Source organism: Epinephelus lanceolatus, chromosome 16 (assembly GCF_041903045.1).
Source record: "Epinephelus lanceolatus isolate andai-2023 chromosome 16, ASM4190304v1, whole genome shotgun sequence".
Taxonomy (NCBI): domain Eukaryota; kingdom Metazoa; phylum Chordata; class Actinopteri; order Perciformes; family Serranidae; genus Epinephelus; species Epinephelus lanceolatus.
The window spans coordinates 962,540-982,891 of NC_135749.1; the positions used below are offsets into that span (position 1 = coordinate 962,540).

General features: G+C 38.2%; 2 protein-coding genes across 2 annotated transcripts; both read right to left on the reverse strand.

Moving 5' to 3' along the window:
* Positions 1 to 1,572: 1,572 nt before the first annotated feature.
* Positions 1,573 to 5,610, reverse strand: LOC117263678 (uncharacterized). Its single transcript, XM_033637275.2, has 2 exons — positions 5,105 to 5,610; positions 1,573 to 3,276 (listed from the first exon to the last, which is right to left on the reverse strand). The coding sequence occupies exons 1-2, from the start codon at positions 5,295 to 5,297 to the stop codon at positions 2,795 to 2,797; spliced, it is 675 nt and encodes a 224-aa protein (XP_033493166.2). The 5' UTR covers positions 5,298 to 5,610; the 3' UTR covers positions 1,573 to 2,794.
* An 88-nt stretch (positions 5,611 to 5,698) lies between these two features.
* LOC117263686 (uncharacterized) lies at positions 5,699 to 19,607 on the reverse strand. Its single transcript, XM_078175788.1, has 2 exons — positions 19,296 to 19,607; positions 5,699 to 7,673 (listed from the first exon to the last, which is right to left on the reverse strand). The coding sequence occupies exons 1-2, from the start codon at positions 19,468 to 19,470 to the stop codon at positions 6,745 to 6,747; spliced, it is 1,104 nt and encodes a 367-aa protein (XP_078031914.1). The 5' UTR covers positions 19,471 to 19,607; the 3' UTR covers positions 5,699 to 6,744.
* Between the last annotated feature and the right edge of the window lie 745 nt (positions 19,608 to 20,352).

Here is a 20,352-nt window from a genome sequence, read left to right on the forward strand (position 1 = left end):
ACGGTCCGGGAGGCAGACACCGTCTCCACATTTAAGACTAGACTTAAGACTTTCCTCTTTGATAAAGCTTATAGTTAGGGCTGGCTCAGGCTTGCCCTGTACCAGCCCCTAGTTAGGCTGACTTAGGCCTAGTCTGCCGGAGGACCCCCTATAATACACCGGGCTCCCTCTCTCTCCCTCTCTCTCTCTCTCTCTCTCTCTCTCTCTCTCTCTCTCTCTCTCTCTCTCTCTCTCTCTCTCTCTCTCTCTCTCTCACTCTCATCCTATTACTGCATCTTGCTAACTCGGCCATTCTGGATGTCACTAACTCGGCTTCTTCTCCGGAGCCTTTGTGCTCCACTGTCTCTCAGATTAACTCATATCACAGCGGTGCCTGGACAGCGTGACGTATGTGGTTGTGCTGCTGCCGTGGTCCTGCCAGATGCCTCCTGCTGCTGCTGCCATCATTAGTCATTAGTCATACTTCTACTGTTATTATACACATATGACTATTGTCACACAAGTATACTGTCTGATACTAATACATACTTTCAACATATTGTACCACAGTAGCCAGAACTATAACTATAATATTATTACTTTCATTAATGTTGTTGTAAGCTACTGTCATTACCTGCATCTCTCTCTCTCTCTCTCTCTCTCTCTCTGTCTCATTGTGTCATATGGATTACTGTTAATTTATTATGCTGATCTGTTCTGTACGACATCTATTGCACGTCTGTCCGTCCTGGAAGAGGGATCCCTCCTCAGTTGCTCTTCCTGAGGTTTCTACCGTTTTTTTTTTTTTCCCCGTTAAAGGGGTTTTTTTTGGGGAGTTTTTCCTTATCCGCTGTGAGGGTCTTAAGGACAGAGGGATGTCGTATGCTGTAAAGCCCTGTGAGGCAAATTGTGATTTGTGATATTGGGCTTTATAAATAAAATTGAATTGAATTGAATTGAACACATTTGTCACAATTATTGATATGGGAATGTGTGAATAAAACTTCTGTCTAAATTGTACAGTCAGTCATATGATGATGGTGTATTGCCTCTGACACTGACTGAGGCCACCATTACCCTGCTTCCTAAAAAAGGAAAAGACCTAAAGGAGGTGGGCTCATATAGGCCAATTTCATTATTGAATACAGATCAAAAAATTCTGGTTGAGACATTAGCCAGAAGACTTAACGCCTATATGAGTAAACTAATTCACCCTGACCAAACTGGGTTTATTCCTAAAAGAGACTCTTTCCTTAACTTTAGATGTCTCTTTAATATTATGCCCCGTGCTAGGATACTTACTAACCAGACCCTTTACAAATATTAAATTAGCCAGTTCCTAAGCAAGTTTTAAAACCAAACTAAAAAGCTGGATGATGAGTAATCTATCCTAATTACAAATCAGCCATGATAGTATAGAGTTTAGCTAAATCATATATTTTTGATATGCTATTCCTTAATATGTCTTCTCTCTATGCTGTGATGTCTATGTATTGGCTGTTGTATTGTAATGTCTTTGTCACATATATTGGCTGTTGTACTGTCTTTGTTTCCTGTCCATATATGTTCTATGTCCAAAGGACCACAATGGAAACAAGCTTTCGGGCTTTATTGTGTTTTTATCCTTTTGGTTTTACCAATAAAAAGTTCAACCAATCAATCAAAACAGCAAGGAACAGCATTTCAAAATAAAAGCTATGATTGGGAAATTAGCTGTACTTCAAAATAAGGTGTGCGTCTTACGAACATGAAACATTCACACATCATCTGCGGTCCATTCTGTTGCAGTTCATTTTCGATTCATGACCCACCAGATGGGAACCACTGGTTTAGAAGACAAAGGTTAGGTTAACGAAAAAACAAAAAGGAAGAGGATCGAGGATTGATCCTTGTGGGACACCACACAAAATGGTTGCTTTACGGTTAGGGGTACTTTTCAGTAGATACTGTTTTCTGTTTTTAAACTGCTCACATACCATAGACGAACCTTAAAAGCCACAGGAACTACATTTTTTAAAAATGAAAAAAAAGAGGACCAAGGATGGACCCTTGTGGGATGCCATGGGAACTTTACTTGGCAAGTAAAATTTTATGACTAACTGGATCAGACAGACATGAAAAACAGGATGCGTGTGGGGTTCAGGTTAATTTGGTTTGATCTGATTCTTTGAGTAAAAACCTGCCACAAACACAACGATTAAACTGTTTCTCTCCTGTTTGAGTTCCCGAGTGTCCCTTTGGATTTCCACAGACCCCAAATCTTTTCCCGCACTCAGGGCAGCCCATGTGAACCTTCATGTGTTTTCGTAAATGTCCACTCTGAGTGAACGACTTCTTACAGAGTGAGCAGGTGAATGGTTTCTCTCCTGTGTGAGATCTCATGTGTCTCTTCAGAGATTCATTTAGACCAAATCCCTTCCCACACTCGGAGCAGCTGAAGAGTTTCTCACCAGACTGAGGTTCTCTGTTCTCCTCATTCTGAGGAAGCTGTGACGACTGACTGCCAACGCACCGGTGGATCCTCAGCTGGTAGTGCCGAGTGTATCTCTGGTCACAGACTCTGCACCTGAACCTCTTCTCTCCGGTGTGAGTGATCATGTGGATCTTAAGGTACGTGTTTCGCCCGAATGTTTTCCGCACTCAGAGCAGCTGAATGGTCTTTCTCCCGTGTGGGTTCTCATGTGTCTTTGTAAACATTCACTCCATGCAAACGACCTCTTACAAATGGAGCAGCTGAACGGTTTCTCTCCGGTATGAGTCCTCGTGTTTCTGTAAGCTTCCATTCTCAGTAAAACATTTCTTACAGAGGGAGCAACTAAATGGTTTCTCTCCTGTGTGTGTCCTCATATGTGTCTTCAGACGCGCCTTGCGGGTGAATTTCCGTCCACACTCGGAGCAGCTGAACGGTTTCTCTCCTGTGTGAGTTATCATGTTCTTGGAGGTGTGTCTTGCGGCCAAATCTTTTCCTGGAGTCGGAGCAGTTGAATCTTTTCTCACAAAGTCTACGTCTTGAGTCCCCGACAGAAAGTTCATCGGATTTCGGAGAGTTAAAATCTGACTGAGGTTCTCTGGTCTCGTCCCAATCACCGCTGTCATCAGTGTCGGGTTCGGAAGAGACTCCATTCTTGTCCTCATTATCAGGTTGTAAATCTGGATCAGAGTCTGCGGGCACCTCCGGTTCCTCCTGTTCCTCTTTAATGTGTGGGGGCTCTGGGTCCTCCTGTTCCACACTGGAGCTCCACTCCTGCTGCTCAGGGGGAACCTCTTCTTTAACCACCAACAGCTGCTGCTGGACCTCTGCACCAAACAGGAAACAGGAAACACATAGAGAGATGTTACAGACAAATGTTGTTTGTCAGGTTTGCTTCACAGAGTATGTTGCAATAGTAACTGACTCAGGGTTTCGCTGAACTGGCTTTGTGAAGCGGAAAAGTCAGAGTTTCATCTCAGGCTGAACAAACTCAGAGTTTGACTGATCCTGCTCTCTGGAATAGGACTCTGAAGGGTACTCCAGGTAGGAGGTTCAACAAACTCTGAGTATCCGGTTTCAGAACAGCTGATTCTAATTAGTTCAGTCAACTCTGAGTAGGTACACCTTGAGTTAAGCACGTACACAACCACAATAAAAAGCCATCATCAATGGAGCCCTGATACCTCGAGTCACCATGGCAACCAGAGAGAAAAAGTGATCAACTCATTTTACACCTGTGGAATTGGAGGTGCTCATGAATGCCTACAGTGAATATGAGCATATATTTCATAAACAAAGTAACAGCACTAAAGCTGCCAAGGAGAGAAAGGCAGCATGGGAGAAAACTGCTGCCCGAGTCAACGCGTACGTTTGAATGCACCAGTTCATTAATTTACATTTAACCACACTTAATTAAATTCGTAGCTTACAGGTGAAAAAGTGGTTTTGAATAAAATCTGATGTTCATGTAGGTTCAATCTCACAGGGGAAAAACACACTTGGCTCAGCTTCAAATGAAATATAAAAACATCATTCAAACAGGTAAGACATATTTGACTTGGCCATGACTATTTGATTTATTAAACAAAGTAGCTTCAATAACCTCTCATTCAGTGGCTATGTCATTATGTACTGTAGGTCACTAGTAATTTAAACCCCCCCAAAAATACTGTTTCAACTTGTGTGTCCTCTTGCCTAATATCCTGCTGAGTAACATTTGAGTTCTACTCAGCCAACAGAAAGAAGGCAGAGGCCGCAAATCATCACCAATATCATATAAAAAGCTACTGTTCACAAAAAAACATTTGCTCTGATGGGAGCGCACGTCTGCCTCGATATTGATCAGATTTCTTACATACCAACAACCCATGTGTGTCTGCCAGCTTGCTTCAGGCTCAGCAGTAGGGAGGAGACAGGGTGAACTCAGGGTTTCTTATAGAAAACCTGCCAGCGATCAGGTTAGGTTCACAGAGTCAGTTGCCATGGTGATTGACTCAGAGTTTGACTTACCTCTCTGTCTGGAGCTGAAAACCCAGAGTTTCCCTCATCTCAGGGTTAACACACTCAGAGTTTTCACTGAACCCGCTTTCTGGAATACCCCTCTGCTCTGTGTTTATAACCACAGAAGAAGACACTAACCTGCTCTGTGTTTATAACCACAGAAGAAGAAGACACTAACCTGCTGTGTTTATAACCACAGAAGAAGAAGACACTAACCTGCTCTGTGTTTATAACCACAGAAGAAGAAGACACTAACCTGCTCTGTTTATAACCACAGAAGAAGAACACACTAACCTGCTCTGTGTTTATAACCACAGAAGAAGAACACACTAACCTGCTCTGTGTTTATAACCACAGAAGAAGAAGACACTAACCTGCTCTGTGTTTATAACCACAGAAGAAGAAGACACTAACCTGCTCTGTGTTTATAACCACAGAAGAAGAAGACACTAACCTGCTCTGTGTTTATAACCACAGAAGAAGAACACACTAACCTGCTCTGTGTTTATAACCACAGAAGAAGAACACACTAACCTGCTCTGTGTTTATAACCACAGAAGAAGAACACACTAACCTGCTCTGTGTTTATAACCACAGAAGAAGAAGACACTAACCTGCTCTGTGTTTATAACCACAGAAGAAGAAGACACTAACCTGCTCTGTGTAACCTGAGCTGAGGGTTGTAAACAGCGTCCAGTAGTTTCCGTTGTCGCTCGTTCTCCTCTTTTGAGCGACAAAGTTGCTCCTCGTACTCTGCTATCGTTCTTTCAAACAGCCCAAATATCTCTTCAGCAGCCGCAGTTAGTCGCTGCTTCACCAACACTCTCAGCATTTGGACTTTACACATCTTCACACTTTAAAAACACAACAAAGACACTCTGCTAACAGACGTTTCTGCTCGACGCCATCTTCTTCAAACACTGTCAAGTTAGCCACAGGAAAGAATAGAGCTTCCGGGGCAGCTCAGCTGCTCTCCTTCAAAATAAAAGTCCAGATTACAGGTTTACCCAGAGAAACACGCAGGAAGTAAGGGAATTAAATGTTTGTAAATGTAATTTTTAAATGTATGTATCAAACATGATAATGAAGGTTTTTAATTTTACTTTTGAAATCATTATTGTTTTGAATTTCATAAAAAAAAAATCCTTTCATAAAAAAAAAATCAGTTTCAATGTCCTATCAACATTTGACATGATACATAATATTTTGCACGTAGACTGGATATAAAGAGACATTTACGCTCTGTGGTTTGGGAAATTAAGTTTCAGAATTTATTTGTTGAATTTTCGGTTACATTTTTAACGTGCATGAATATGATTATAACTATAACAATACAACATCAAACACAGTCTAACACTACGATCTATTAGAAACACTAATATTAATGGGGACCTCCTCAGAGGACCACCGGTGGGTCCAGAGGACTCACAATGTCAACACTCCGTACAAGACTGAGTTCATCCGGTGTCGCTACATGAGGAGGCTTGATGTTAAACTGTCATTTCAAATGGTTTGACTGGCTGACATTTCAGTGTGACACAAAGAATGTGACCTTAAAGTGGAGATGAAATACTGAATAAAGACTGTGGTTTGTTGGAATTTTACTTTCGCCCCGGGCTTTGACCCGGAAGTCCAATAGCATTAAATGTGTAAGAGAAGAAGAAGCCAGTAACAACATGGAGAAATCTACATCCAGAGCCGTGACTTTTTGGACAGACCAAATGTACAGAGCTGTAAAGTTGTCCACCACGGTACCAGTTAGCTGCTAGCTAACCGTAGCTAACTTGTTTGTCCATTGTTTGGTCTGTGACGTAATAAGTCAACAGGAAAAAGGTCCAATACTAACAAGCTGAAAGGGGGCATATCTCCACCTATCGTAGAGGAGTCGCACATACCTCAATGTCCAGAATACTTTGATTCTATTCCCAACAGCTAGCTTGTTGTGAGATGGCTGCGCCCTGCTGGAGAAATGGTGGAATACACTCTAGTTTTCTCGACAATCTAGGTGATCAAGTTTGATGACATTATTTGGGTAGAACTAGGAATATACCCTTCCCAGGCATTTGGGCATAAGCAAACTGCTAGGGCTTGCTTTCTTGACTCCCATGTTCAACGTTCCTGCCACCACCTAGCAGCATATGCCAACAGTCCAGACCAGAAATATATTGGTACTTTGCAAAAGGTGAAGGCCACGCCTCTTTTTGGGGGGATAGAAATCCAAACGTCTGATCAACAGTCACGAATTGCATGCCTGAAGAGAAATTTTTCTACCCCCCTACCCAAAATATAAAAAATTATGTATTTTCAGGATTCGCTTGGGTCTCATTTTCTTGTCGGGCAGCCTGGAGCTCCGGATAAATATCGTAAAATACGCAACCCACTCTCATGTGTCTGTCAACGTCTCCTCTAAATCGATACCTCCTCTGACAGACTGGACAGCTGAAGGGTTTGTCTTCTGGGTGACGCCTCATGTGACGAATCAACTTTGGCTTTGTCGAAAACCTTTTACTGCAAATGATGCAACTGAAAGGTTTCTCTCCCATGTGGATCAACATGTGGACCTTGAGATTCGTCTTGTTGTTAAAAGTTTTCCCGCACTCAGAGCAGGAACATACGGTCTTGTCAACATAGTACCTCCAATCTCTAAAAGGAAGTTTGGCACTTTCTGGAGGGCACTCAGGTTTTCTGGTTTCTGTCCAATCACAGCTGTCGTCAGTCTCAGGTTCAGAAGAGTCTCTGTTCTTGTCTTCAGTATCTGGTTTTACATTTGGATTTGGATCTGAATTTATGGCTGGTTCTGGTCCTCCACAATCCTCTTCATCAGTTTCTGTTTCCATCTCTTCAGTCCGAGTTTCCTCCAGCTCTTGAAGCTGCTCCTTCGCATCTGGATCTGAGTCCCTGGATGGCCCTGGCTGTCCACAGTCTTCTCCATCAGCTTCAGAAGAGTCTCCGGGCACTGGTCCTGGTCCTCCACAGTGGTGTCCCTCAGACTGAGGTTCCTCTTCATCGTCTTCACTCTTCACAGGGACAGGAGTGAATGTGAACTTGGTGATATCAGCCTCCTCCAGCCCTTGAAGCTGCTCTCCCTCCTGACTGCTCCACAGTTCCTCCTCTTCCTCTTTAATGTGTGGGGGCTCTGGGTCCTCCTGGTCCACACTGGAGCTCCACTCCTGCTGCTCAGGGGGAACCTCTTCTTTAACCACCAACAGCTGCTGCTGGACCTCTGCACCAAACAGGAAACAGGAAACAGAAAACACACAGAGAGACATTACAGACAAATATTGTCATTTGTTCAAATCACAGCTTAAGAACTCATTGTCGAACTTCTACAGATCACTTGATGAAGTTTATAGTGAGGGCTGGCTCATATAGTTGGCTCTAATGTAGGGATGCACCGAAATGAAAATTTGTGGCCGAAGCCAAAGCCGAATAAAATTAAACGCTTGGCCGAATACCGAGTACCATATACCGAATGCCGTTGTTTAGTTTTTCATTAGTTTCTGCAGATGAACCCTCCAGATTAGTGTTGTTACGGTACCAAAATTGGGACCCACGGTACGATACCAGTGAAAGTATCATGGTTCTGAGTAGTATCACGATACCACAGCGAAAATGAGGCAGATGTGCCTTTTGTCATTTATGAAAAGATAAATCACTTTTCTATAATACATCAATGATATTTCAATGGAATAAATTACTTATTGACTTATTCATACTTCAAAAACAGCATCAATAAGTGATTAACATAGGGGGGATTAAAATAAAATAAATAAATAAAATAAAAATCAATCAGCCACCCTCCTCCCCTGACAAGTAAAGAACAGTCCCTTCATAAGTAACGAACAGTCCCCAAAGTGCGGTGAGGTTTGTGGACCGTTACCTGACACAAAGAGAGAAATGTGAATGGCTCGTTTCTCCTCTGACACGTCACATACCTGTGTGCCGCCACGACTCGGCTGTTCAGGTACTTCTGGGCAGTCATGATGCCAAGAAGAGGACATTATCGGAGGCGGACTTCTCCGTTGTGGTAAGCCTATGGCCGCCGTATTTGACAGGAATACGTATTCCTGTCTGTGTCTGTGACCCCCGTTCAACCCACAACCAGCGGGATTCGCCTTTAGTTTCTGCTGCTGGTTGAAATCTGTACTCGCACAGCGTGCTGAATGATTTATTTTGCTCAAACAAAACTATTTTTAGTTGCAAATGCGAGTGCGGTGACGGACGGAGTAAAATATCGCCACACTGCCGACATTTTACTCTGTCTGTCACCTGTTTGATTGCGTTATCAAAACACACCGCTATTATTCGGCCTTGCTTTTCACTTATTCCACCGAATGTGTTTTTTTGCAATATTCGGCCGAATATTCAGTTATAAGATGTATAAAAAAAGTTGATATTTTTAATTTAGAGCTCCTTTAAAAAACAGTATGGTAGAAAAACTTCTGATACTTTGTAAATGAAATTCATATAATGTGCAAGACAACGCACTGATGATTTCGTATATCAAAGGGAGAGACAGGGGAGAATGCATTGCTGAAAAACGGGTCTCTGGCACTTCTGGCTGTTTTCACCATCCGCACCGTAATACCACGAATAGACACGCATTGAAAATCCATGGCGCAGCTGGCTTGACGACGGCTCACAAATGATGGCTCACTTGACCGCAGTAGTTGAGGGGACAGGTCAAACTGATATGATGCTGATTTACAGGAGAGTTCATGTCAAATTAAACCATGAATATAAACTACAGATCACCTGTAAAGCATTTTAATAAATTAATCTATCATAATTAAAACAACTGGAGACTGAAAACAAACTGATATATGAGTCTGATAATATTTTTTATGAATTGACATCATTCCAGACAGGATGTGAGTGTGTCTGTGACTTCCTGTACGGACTGAAGGCTGCTGGAAACTGTCGGGAAACTGTCCGACTTTTTTTTTTGTTTGTTTTTTTAAATCTTTATTAACAAACATAAAAGTGCAATGACAACTGTCAGGGGGTTACATACAATATGAGGCAACATTCCAGAATATCGTATTATATAAACACATTAAAAAGAGCACATAAATCAAAAGTCTTAATAGCTTTCATGTTAGTGGAATGTCTGATAGTTTTAATATATTGTTTGACCCCATTTACAAAGACGGAAAGGAGTGGTTTTTGATTGGTGTATTGGCTTTATGGATATGCCATTTGGCTAATAGTATAATAAGATTAATGATATAAAATTGTTTTGTTTTTTTTCCACAGATGGACAGTCAGTGAAGCCAAACAATATATGTTCAAAGCAAAAAGGAAAATGTGGTTCTATACAAGTAGAAATCAAGTTGCAAATATCTTCCCATATTTGGTAGAGAAAGGGCAAGACCAAAATAAATGAAAAACATCTTCAGAGTCTCCGTCACAGAAAGAGCAATTGACACCTATATCTTTTTTGAATTGTTGTAAGAAAACTTTAGATGGGTAAAATCTGTGAATTATTATAAAAGATATTTCTTTTACTTTATTATTTATCATATATATAGCAGTTAAGTTCCAAATCTTTTTCCAGTCAAGGTTATTGACAAAGTTGTTCCAATAAGCTACCACATATGGAAGTGATACGACTTCTTTCTGAAATAATGAATGTATACGACGATTACTATTGCGTGTTGAAGAGAAACAAATTTGACCAATTTCAAGTTTGGTTGGATCAATGGATAATACTGTTGGATCCTGTCCTGCCATACTTTTAAATAACATAATTACTCCAGCATTTATAACAATATTAAATTCACTAATAGGGATTACAACTCTGTATTTTGACATAAATTCTTGATATGTCATTAATGATTTGAATTTAACAACTGACGAACCAAAAGTACATTGTGAGTAAACCAATATGGGTAAAATAAGGATTTGTTTCTATATACGATGTCTTTATTGTTCCATATGTAGTACCTATGCGGGGAAAAATTATGTTTATAAATCAATGACCAAGAAAGAAGCATCTGTTTATGAAAGTTGGATAGTTTTGAGGGGACTTTTTCAACATTATAATTGCAAAATAAGAGGAAATTTAGGCCTCCTAATTTAGAAAAAAATAAAATTTGGTATGAAGTTCCAAATTGAAGATGGGTTCTTGAAGAAATGTCTTAGCCAATTTATTTTGAATGTATTGTTTAAAGTATAAAAATCTAAAAAATTAAGGCCACCATTATCATATGAGTATATAATTACTGATTTTTTAATAAAGTGATTTTTGTTCCTCCATATAAAGTTAAATATGAACTTCAATTGGCAGGAGGTTTATGTAAACGATACTAATCAATCATATGATGCATTTCTAGATACATTTTTGTTATTTTATGACCGCCATTGTCCATTGAAAGAATATAGACAAAATCCCAAAAAGAAGGGAAAACCATGGTTTACAGAAGGGTTGGAAAAAGCTTGTAAAAAGAAAAATAGGCTCTATAGGGAATTTGTCAAATACAGAACAAAGGAAAAGGGGGACAAGTACAACAAATATAACAATAAATTGACATCTATTATGAGATTGTGCAAAAAAGACTATTATGATCAATTGCTGCAAAAACACAAAAATAACAATAATGCTACCTGGAGTGTGCTTAATTGTATGATTAAAAACCATAGTAAAAATGATTTTCCAACATATTTTGTAAATGATGACAATTCAATTATTGAAAATGCAGAGGAAATTGCTGGTGAGTTTAATGATTTTTTTGTTAATGTGGGCCCAAATTTAGCAAGGGAAATTAGAGATGTAGACCATAATTATGATTTTGCATTCAATAGTATCAATTCAATGTTCCTTGGCGGAATTTGTGAGAGTGATGTATTAGAAGTGGTCCGAAAGTTTAAGAATAAAAAATCCACAGATGATAATACTATTGATATGTCACTTATAAACGAAGTAATGGACTGTGTCCTCAAACCATTTGCCTATATATGTAATAAATCCTTTCAAACAGGTATTTTTCCTGATAAGATGAAAATGGCTAAGGTGGTTCCAGTTTATAAAAATGGTGACAAGCACATTATATCAAATTATAGACCTGTGTCATTGCTACCTCAGTTTTCAAAAATACTTGAAAAATTGTTTGTAAATAGACTGGATGATTTTATGGATAAATATGAGTTATTGAGTGACCATCAATATGGGTTTAGGAGCAACCGATCAACATCTTTAGCAGTGATGGAATTTGTAGAAAATATTGCAACAGCTATGGATAAGAAACAATATGCTGTAGGTGTTTTTGTTGATTTATGTAAAGCGTTTGACACAATTAATCATTCCTTACTTCTGCAGAAATTGGAGCGTTATATAAGAGGTGTTACACTAAACTGGATAAGAAGTTATTTAAATAATAGGTTTCAGTATGTAAAAATTAATAATACTGCGTCACATTTTAGAAAAGTAACTTGTGGTGTTCCACAAGGTTCGGTATTGGGACCTAAGTTATTTATACTTTATTTGAATGATATTTGTACTGTATTTAATAAGTTGAAATTTATTACATTTGCGGATGATACAAATTTATTTTGTTCAGGACCAGACATTAAAGAATTATTGACAACTGTAGAAAAGGAGATGATCATGTTAAAAGAATGGTTTGATATCAATAAGTTGTAATTAAATGAAAATAAAACAAAATTTATGGTCTTTGGTGGTGTTGGGCCTAATTGTGAAATGAAATTAATCCTAAATGGAGTTGAAATTGAAAGAGTTAATGAAACTAAATTTTTGGGAATAATTTTAGATCATAAATTCATTTGGAAGCCACATACAGAATATATTAAACAGAAATTATCTAAATCTATTGGTATTATTTATAAAACTAGGGATTTGTTGAACAAGGAATATCTGCATATATTATATTTTTCACTTATAATGCCATATATGTCATATTGTGTTGAGGCTTGGGGAAATACATACAGAACATATATAGACACTATAATTAAACTCCAGAAAAGAGTTATCAGAATAATAAATAAAGCTTCCTATCGTGAAACCACTAACAAATTATTTATAGAGTCTCGCATCTTAAAATTCTTAGATATTGTATACTTGAAAACATTGGAAATACTATTTCGAGTAAAGAATAAGTCTTCCCACCTGTATTCAACAATTTTTTAAATTAAAAGAAAAAATATATAATTTCAGAGAGTTGGGTGTCTTTGAAATTAGTAATGTGAGAACTAATGTTAAATACAGATGTGTTTCATTTTTGGGAGTTAAATTATGGAATGGGGTTAGTGATGAGCTGAAATTGTGTAGATCTCTGTTGAGTTTCAAAAAAACATTGAAAGGTAAAATAATTAAGGATTACAATGTAAAATGACTGAATTGTGAAATGATTAAGAAGAAGAATTTAGAGTAAATTTTGTTGTGTTTTTTTCTTTGTATTACTGATATTCTGGGTTATCTTATGGATTGTACAGGATAGGCAAAAATAAGCCTTGGCTTCAGCCTATTCCTTTTTCGGTTGCAGAGCTTGTTAAATTTTGTTGTGAGAAAATGTGTAGTGCAAATATGTATGTAAATGTTTTGTCAGTTGATTGCACACAATTTAAGTATTGTATATTGTAACCGAAATAAACTATTCATTCATTCATTAAATAACATCTTGTCAATATCTTTTGAGACCTTTTTGTTAACATCAAGAGATAAAGCAGCATATATGAGGTGGGATATTCCTTCAGCTTTGGTTAGTAGAATTCTACCTCTCAATGACAAATCCTTCTGCAGCCATTGGTTCAATTTTTTCTGTGTTTTGTCAATAATTAAGTCAAAATTCAAGTTGCACCTGGCTTCTCCATCTTTAGTGATAACGATTCCTAAGTAAGTAAAAGAGTCTTTTACAGGTATATTACAAATAGAAGGGATGTCACAATATTTAGGAGCAAGCAATTCACATTTTTTCATGTTCAAGCAAAGTCCAGAGGCAGTAGAGAAAGTATTTATCCAATCAATAGATAAAGGTATCTCAGAGAGATCTTTTAAAAATAATGTTGTATCATCAGCCAGCTGGCTGATGATAACTTCGTTGCCCGCTATTGAGATACCTTTTAGTGGACTAAGCTTTACAGAGTCAGTGAGTAGCTGAGTGCAGAGCAAAAAAAGATGAGGTGATATTGGACATTCCTGCCTGACCCTGCGTTTAAGGAAGAAACAAGGAGAAGTATGACCATGCAATTTGATTGAGCAGTTTCCATTTGTTCTGATAGCATTGTTAAAATATGAACCAAAACCAAACTTTTCTAAGGCATGAAATATGAATTTATGTTCAGTTGTGTCGAAAGCCTCGTAACAATCTAAAAAAAGAATAAAACTTTCATCAGAGTATAAATCTGAATAATCAATTAAGTCAAGTACTAATCTGATATTGTTGGAAATATGTCTATTGCTCATGAAGCCGGATTGAGCCTCGTCAATTATGCAATCCATAACAGTTTTTATTCTTTTAGCAAATATCGGTGCAAATATTTTGTAATCAGTATTAAGTAGGCAGATTGGGTGCCAGTTGTCAATGAGAAGTAAATCTTTCTTTGGTTTTGGTATTAGAGTTATGAGGCCTTGAGTTAAGGTGGGAGGAAGGGATTCATTGCCTTTACATTCTAAGAAAAGACCAAGGAGGAAAGGTGCAAGCTGTTTGGAGAATGCTTTATAGAATTCAGAAATAATACCGTCTGTGCCTGGAGACTTATTAGGCTTGAGGTGTTCAATAGCAAATTCAACTTCCTGTAGTGTTAGGGGTTTGTCACATAAGTCTTTCACATCAGTGTCAATTAACTTAGTTTCTCTAAGAGACCCCAAAAATTGACTGGTAGATTCTTCACTTTATTTTGATTCATATAATTTGGTATAAAAATCTGAACAATATACAGCTATTTTCTGAGGGTCAATGTCAATGTCAATTTTATTTATATAGCACAATTCATTACAAGTAAACTCAAAGTGCTTTACGTTAAAAAAAAAAAAAAATATCACACAACATTAAAATCCAGAAAAACATCAACACAAGAAGCCCCTGCCCTGTCACATAGCCGCACATGTAAGAAGTGCAGCCATATGATTAGGACCCCGCCCCCGGCCTGACCGGGTTGTATGCAGTGAGCAAATCAGAGATGTACTGAGAAGCCAAACCATTAAGTGCTTTATAGACTATTAGCAGGATTTTGAAGGAGATTCTGTGCTGTACATGGAGCCAATGAAGTGATTTCAGTATTGGAGTAATATGATCAAATGTACGTGTACATGTGAGGATTCGGGCTGCTGCGTTTTGAATGAGCTGGAGGCGTCCTACTGATTGTTTGGATAATCCTGTGAATAGAGCGTTGCAATAGTCTAATCTGCTTGAGATGAAGGCATGAACCAGTTTCTGAGAGTCAGTTTGAGTCATATATTCTCAAAGTTTTGATATATTCTTCAGGTGGTAGAATGCTGTCCTGTCTTGTCTTTGACTTTTTGGACCAACTAGGAAAATCTCAGTCTTGTCTGTATTCAGCTGTAAGAAATTCGTAGACATCCAGTGAGTAATATCATTAATACAATTAATTAATCTGTTGATAGGACTGAGATCATCGGAGGAAAGTGAAATGTATAACTGTGTATCATCAGCATAAGAATGGTAGGAAATATTATGTTTCTTTATGATAAAACCAAGCAGGAGCATGTACAAATTGAAGAGCAGTGGCCCAATAACTGACCCTTGTGGGACCCCAGAGAAGATGTTTGATTTGTTTGATGTAAAACTACCAGTTGTGACAGAGAAGCTCCTGTCCTTCAAGTAGGATGAGAACCAGTTCAGGACAGGATCTGCTAAACCAACGGAGACATGAAGTCTCTGAATTAGGATGTCATGATCCACAGTGTTGAATGCAGCAGTGAGATCAAGCATTACCAGGATTGAGGTTCTCTGAGAGGTCGCTGTGGATCTTAAGGTCATTGATAACCTTTACAAGAGCAGTTCCAGTGCTGTGATTGACTCTGAAACCTGATTGGTGTGTATCGTACATGTTGTTTGTTGAAAGATAATCATCCAGTTGTTTGTAAACAATTTTTTCAAGAATTTTGCTGAGGAAATTAAGTATTATATATTGGTCTATAGTTATAGTTGGTCTATAGTTATTAATTCTAGATGGATCCTAGATGGATCTAGGTTGTTTTTCTTTAACACAGGTGATATTACAGCATGCTTGAGAGAAGCAGGGAAAGTGCCAGGCTGCAGGGAGCTATTAATGATATTTTCAACACTATTTATAAGACAATGAGAGACAGATTTGAAGAGTTTGGTAGGGATGGAATCAAGAGAGCAAGTGCTAGATTTCAGGTGCTAAATGACCTCGAGCAGATCACTGCAGTTAACAGGTGAGAATGAAGACATAGAGCTCGTGGAAGTAATTTGATGCGAGGGTGAGCCGGAGCCAGATGAAGAATTTGATATGTAATTTCTAATATGTAAGATTTTTTCTGAAAGAAAACAGCAAATTCATTACATTTGGTTGTGGAGAGAAACTCGAGAGGGGTAGATTTGGATGGATTAATTAGTTTATCAACTGAGGAGAATAGAAATGAGACATTATTATGATTATTGGTCATCAGCTGAGAAATGTAGGACTGTCTGGCAGATTTCATGTCTTCATTGTAACTGTAAAGTGCAGTTTTATAGATCTCAAAATCAATTTGTAATTTGTTTTTTCTCGATTTCCGTTCAGCTCTCTGGCAGATTCTTTTTGCCATCTTAACTTTTTCATTGCTTCTCCAAGGTGCTTTTGGTGGTCCACGAATTTTTACAGTTCTGACAGGAGCAATGTGGTCAACAATCTGAGACATAAGATTAGAAAAATTGTCTACCATAGCCTCACATGACCGCAAGGTGGGTAATGTATACTTTGAAAACTCATTAATAAAAGTGTTAGTTGTATCAGCATTGATGAAACGTTTGTTAATGTATCTATCAGTAGCTGTCTGTTCAACGGGGCATGCTACATCAAAGAAAATACAGTAATGGTCAGATATTGCAACATCTAAAACATCTGTTATTGCAATATCAAGACCTTTTGAAAAGACAAGATAACTGCAAGACTGTGCAATATATTTTTGCTAGGTCATGTGCAATACTCGATTGCTGCACAAACCACTTTTTCTTTGCTGGGTCATGTGCAAAAAAATCGGATGGACTATCCAGATACCATCTAAGCACTGAAACTGTCCTTATATGTTCTTATGTCTTGTCTTAAATGCTGTTTATAATTCAAATGTTAATGTTGTTTGTACTCTAAATTGTGAGCTGCAGCTGCCTTGCTGTCCAAGACAAATTTCCTCTCTGAGGACAATAAAGTTATTCTGATTCCGAAGGTCAAGTGTATGACCTTTAGTATGGGTAGAGCCAGTGACATGTTGTCTAAAATCAAATGACTCTGATAAAGTGATTAATTGTTTTGCTTCTGAGTTGCTACCGTTATCAGCGTGAATACTGAAGTCACCTGAAACAATAATGCAGTCAAAAGCAATAGTGATTTTAGACAACAGTTCACCAAATTCTTCTAAAAAAAACCCTGTTTCAGTTTAGGAGGATGGTAGACAGTGGGAAGTAGTGCAACAGGAGATACTGATTGAATAATTAGCCCTAAGTATTCAAAACTCGGGAAATTGCCAAAAGACACAGATTTACACTTAAATAGGTCATTATATATGACAGCAACCCCCCCTCCCTTTCTATTGATCCATGTGCAATGTACAAAGTTGTAGTTACCAGGAGATGTTTCAATAAGTTCCGTATTACCAGTTTAAAGAAGCCAGGTTTCTGTTAGTAGGATATAGTCCAGTTTATGAGAAGTGATGATGTCATTAACTAAGAAAGTCTTTTTAGCTAGAGATCTAACATTAAGCAGTGCAAGTTTAAGCGTGCAGGGAGAGATTTGGCAGGTTCAGATAGAGCAGGTTTGACATGTACAAGACAGCTAGATCTCTGAGATTTTCTCATTTGCTTGTTATTGGACTTTAGTTTATTGTTAATGACTACTGCAATATGAGATGTAGGTGCATGACTTACAGTACGTCAAAGGATGAAGGCTTTGCAGGAGCGCAGTGTGAGTTCAATGTTTGTAGATAACAGATGAGATCCAGTGTTGTTTGGATGGAGGCGGTCATGTTTAAAGAGTTCAGCCCTGTTGTAGAAGGTGGTGAAATTGTCCACATAGGGGATGCCTCTGCTGCAGCAGTATCCCTTAAGCCAGATGTGTAGTTGTCTGAGTCAGCTGAACTTTACGTCCCCAAAGTGGGGGGATGGCAGTGGGCCTGAAATGATGCACTGTTTGTTGGTGTTCAAAACACTGTCAATGAGGGAGACAAAATCCACTTTAAGTTTCTCAGACATCTGCTGCTTCAGGTCATTTGAGCCCGCGTGCACCACGACCGTGGAGACAGACGGGCGCTGACGTAGCTGCTGTAAGGCAGAGGTGTTAATATCCTTAACGAGGGCACCTGGGTGGCAAGAGGTGCGGCACCCACTGATGTGGACATGATGGACCACGGACTTCAGTTTTTTGAGCCTTACTAATCGAACTTCCATATGCTCTCAAAATTTTGATAATTCGAACTTTAAAAGTTCCCAATTACTACAAAATTTATTGTCTAATAAAGATTTATGCTAAAAGCGTTCAATTAACAATTGGACAGTTTTAGTCACAGTATCATGTTTTAGAATAGAGCTGTTCAGTTTCCAGTATGAACCTCTATGGTGAATATTAGGATTTAGAGAGATTTGTATTGAAATTCCTCTGTGATCTGAGGAGTAGTGAGAATTTTGATATTGATGACATTGCTATCAAAACAATTGGAAACCAACCAAAAGTCTATGCAAGATAAACTAGTACGTGCTTTATTGCTCCAAGTATAAGAACTCACATCAGGATTTTTATCTCTCCATATATCAGTTATGTTGAATTTATGCATAAATTGTATCAAATTAGAGGCCATAGAATAATTGGCTCGCGGAGGCCACCTATCTTGAAGACCATCCAGAGCGATATTAAAGTCCCCTCCCATCACTATCATTGCGTTTGGATATTTAGAAAGCCAATGTTAAAAGCGAGATTCTAAAATATCAAGCAATTGTTTTCACACTTTTGAGTTGTATCCATACAAATTAACTAGCAAGATCACACTATTATTGATATTAATGATCAAAATAAAGAAATGACCTTTAGGATCACCTTCAGAATGTAAAATGTCCCCATTGAAGGAGTTCTTCAAAAAATAGCAGCACCTACTGCTCTTTCTGAGACATGCAATAACCAAATGTTATTGCCCCACTGTGCTTTCCATAACTGTGCATCGTTCTTAACTGAATGTGTCTCTTGAAAAAAAGAAAAGTCGTTTTTTTGCTGCTTTGCAAATAAAAATAAAGCTTTCCATTTGATATTCTGCCTCAGCCCCCTGGCATTAAGAAAAAAACAGAAAAAGACAATGTAACAAGAACAAGTACTATAAAAAGTAGAGCATCTCAAGTACTAGAAGAATATAGAGAACAATCTCTATCCCTTAACAACAGAGAACAAGAACACTATATGATAAACTGTCTGACTTGAGCGCAGCGTGTTGTCACCGCCTTCTGCTGCAGCCGCCTGCTCTCCTCTGTTACTTTCCAGGCGAAGTTCATCTCTAACGAGCCTGATGACTCCTGATGTCGAAATGACGCCACTACGACCACGCTTCCGTGTTTACCGCCATGTTTTTCAATTCACCTTCATTTTTATGTTTACTTTCGTAACATCCCTCCGACACACCTGAGGAGAAGAAACACATTCACTGAAGGTTTAATGAACGAACCTGCTCCGTTGTAAACAGCGTCCAGTAGTTTCCGTTGTCGCTCGTTCTCCTCTTTTGAGCGACAAAGTTGCTCCTCGTACTCTGCTATCGTTCTTTCAAACAGCCCAAATATCTCTTCAGCAGCCGCAGTTAGTCGCTGCTTCACCAACGCTCTCAGCATTTGGACTTTACACATCTTCACACTTTAAAAACACAACAAAGACACTCTGCTAACAGACGTTTCTGCTCGACGCCATCTTCTTCAAACACTGTCAAGTTAGCCACAGGAAAGAATAGAGCTTCCGGGGCAGCTCAGCTGCTGTCCTTCAAAATAAAACTCCAGATCATAGGCATAGGTTTATTCAGAGAAACACGCCTGAAGTAAGTGTCAAATTTGTGTATCAAATATGATAATGAAGATTTTTTTATTATACTTTTAAAATCATTAATGATCATTGTTTTGAATTTCATTTGTTTTCTAATGTCATACACGTTTTAGAATATTTAATTAGGGACTGTTGTTTACTTATCAGAGGAGGGAGTGGCTTTTTCCCCCCTGCCTGAAGTTATAAATATTTTTCCTTACACTTCACATTTTACTTTTTTAATTCTCAGTTTATCAGGGCAAAAGTTGCACTTTCCACCTGACACTTTTTTGGTCTCATTTACATTTGTTTTGTTTTTTGCAACAAAACAATTAGCAAACAAAAAACCCAAATTAAAGAAGAAGAATAAACTGCCAAACATTGTTAAAGAAAAAAAGCAATCTTTTTTTAACCTGCAAAAGATTTTTCAAAAAAAAAATCAACCACAAATTTTGAAAGAAAAAAAATCGCCAAACATGTTTAAAGAAAAAAAGCCAAAAAGTATTTAAGAAAAAAGTAAAATTAGCAAAAATTAAAAAAGAAATTAACAAATTAACTTCTTCTTCTTCTTCTTCTTTGGTTACTGCCATCTACTGGACTGGTCTCCAGTATTTATTAATTGTACATGTATTTGTCCTAATCTGTCTTTGTGAATTAAATTATGAATTGAATTGAACAATATTCTTATTTATCCCCATCAGTCTACTTCTGGC

What these genes read in the sequence shown, in the direction of transcription:
- LOC117263686 (XM_078175788.1), bottom strand. Translation starts at nt 19,470, where the DNA reads ATGTGTAAAGTCCAAATGCTGAGAGCGTTGGTGAAGCAGCGACTAACT. An exon ending in CGCTGTTTACAACGGAGCAG is followed by an intron (nt 7,674 to 19,295) that starts GTTCGTTCATTA and finishes TGTTTGGTGCAG; the next exon opens with AGGTCCAGCAGCAGCTGTTG.
- LOC117263678 (XM_033637275.2), bottom strand. Translation starts at nt 5,297, where the DNA reads ATGTGTAAAGTCCAAATGCTGAGAGTGTTGGTGAAGCAGCGACTAACT. An exon ending in GCTCAGGTTACACAGAGCAG is followed by an intron (nt 3,277 to 5,104) that starts GTTAGTGTCTTC and finishes TGTTTGGTGCAG; the next exon opens with AGGTCCAGCAGCAGCTGTTG.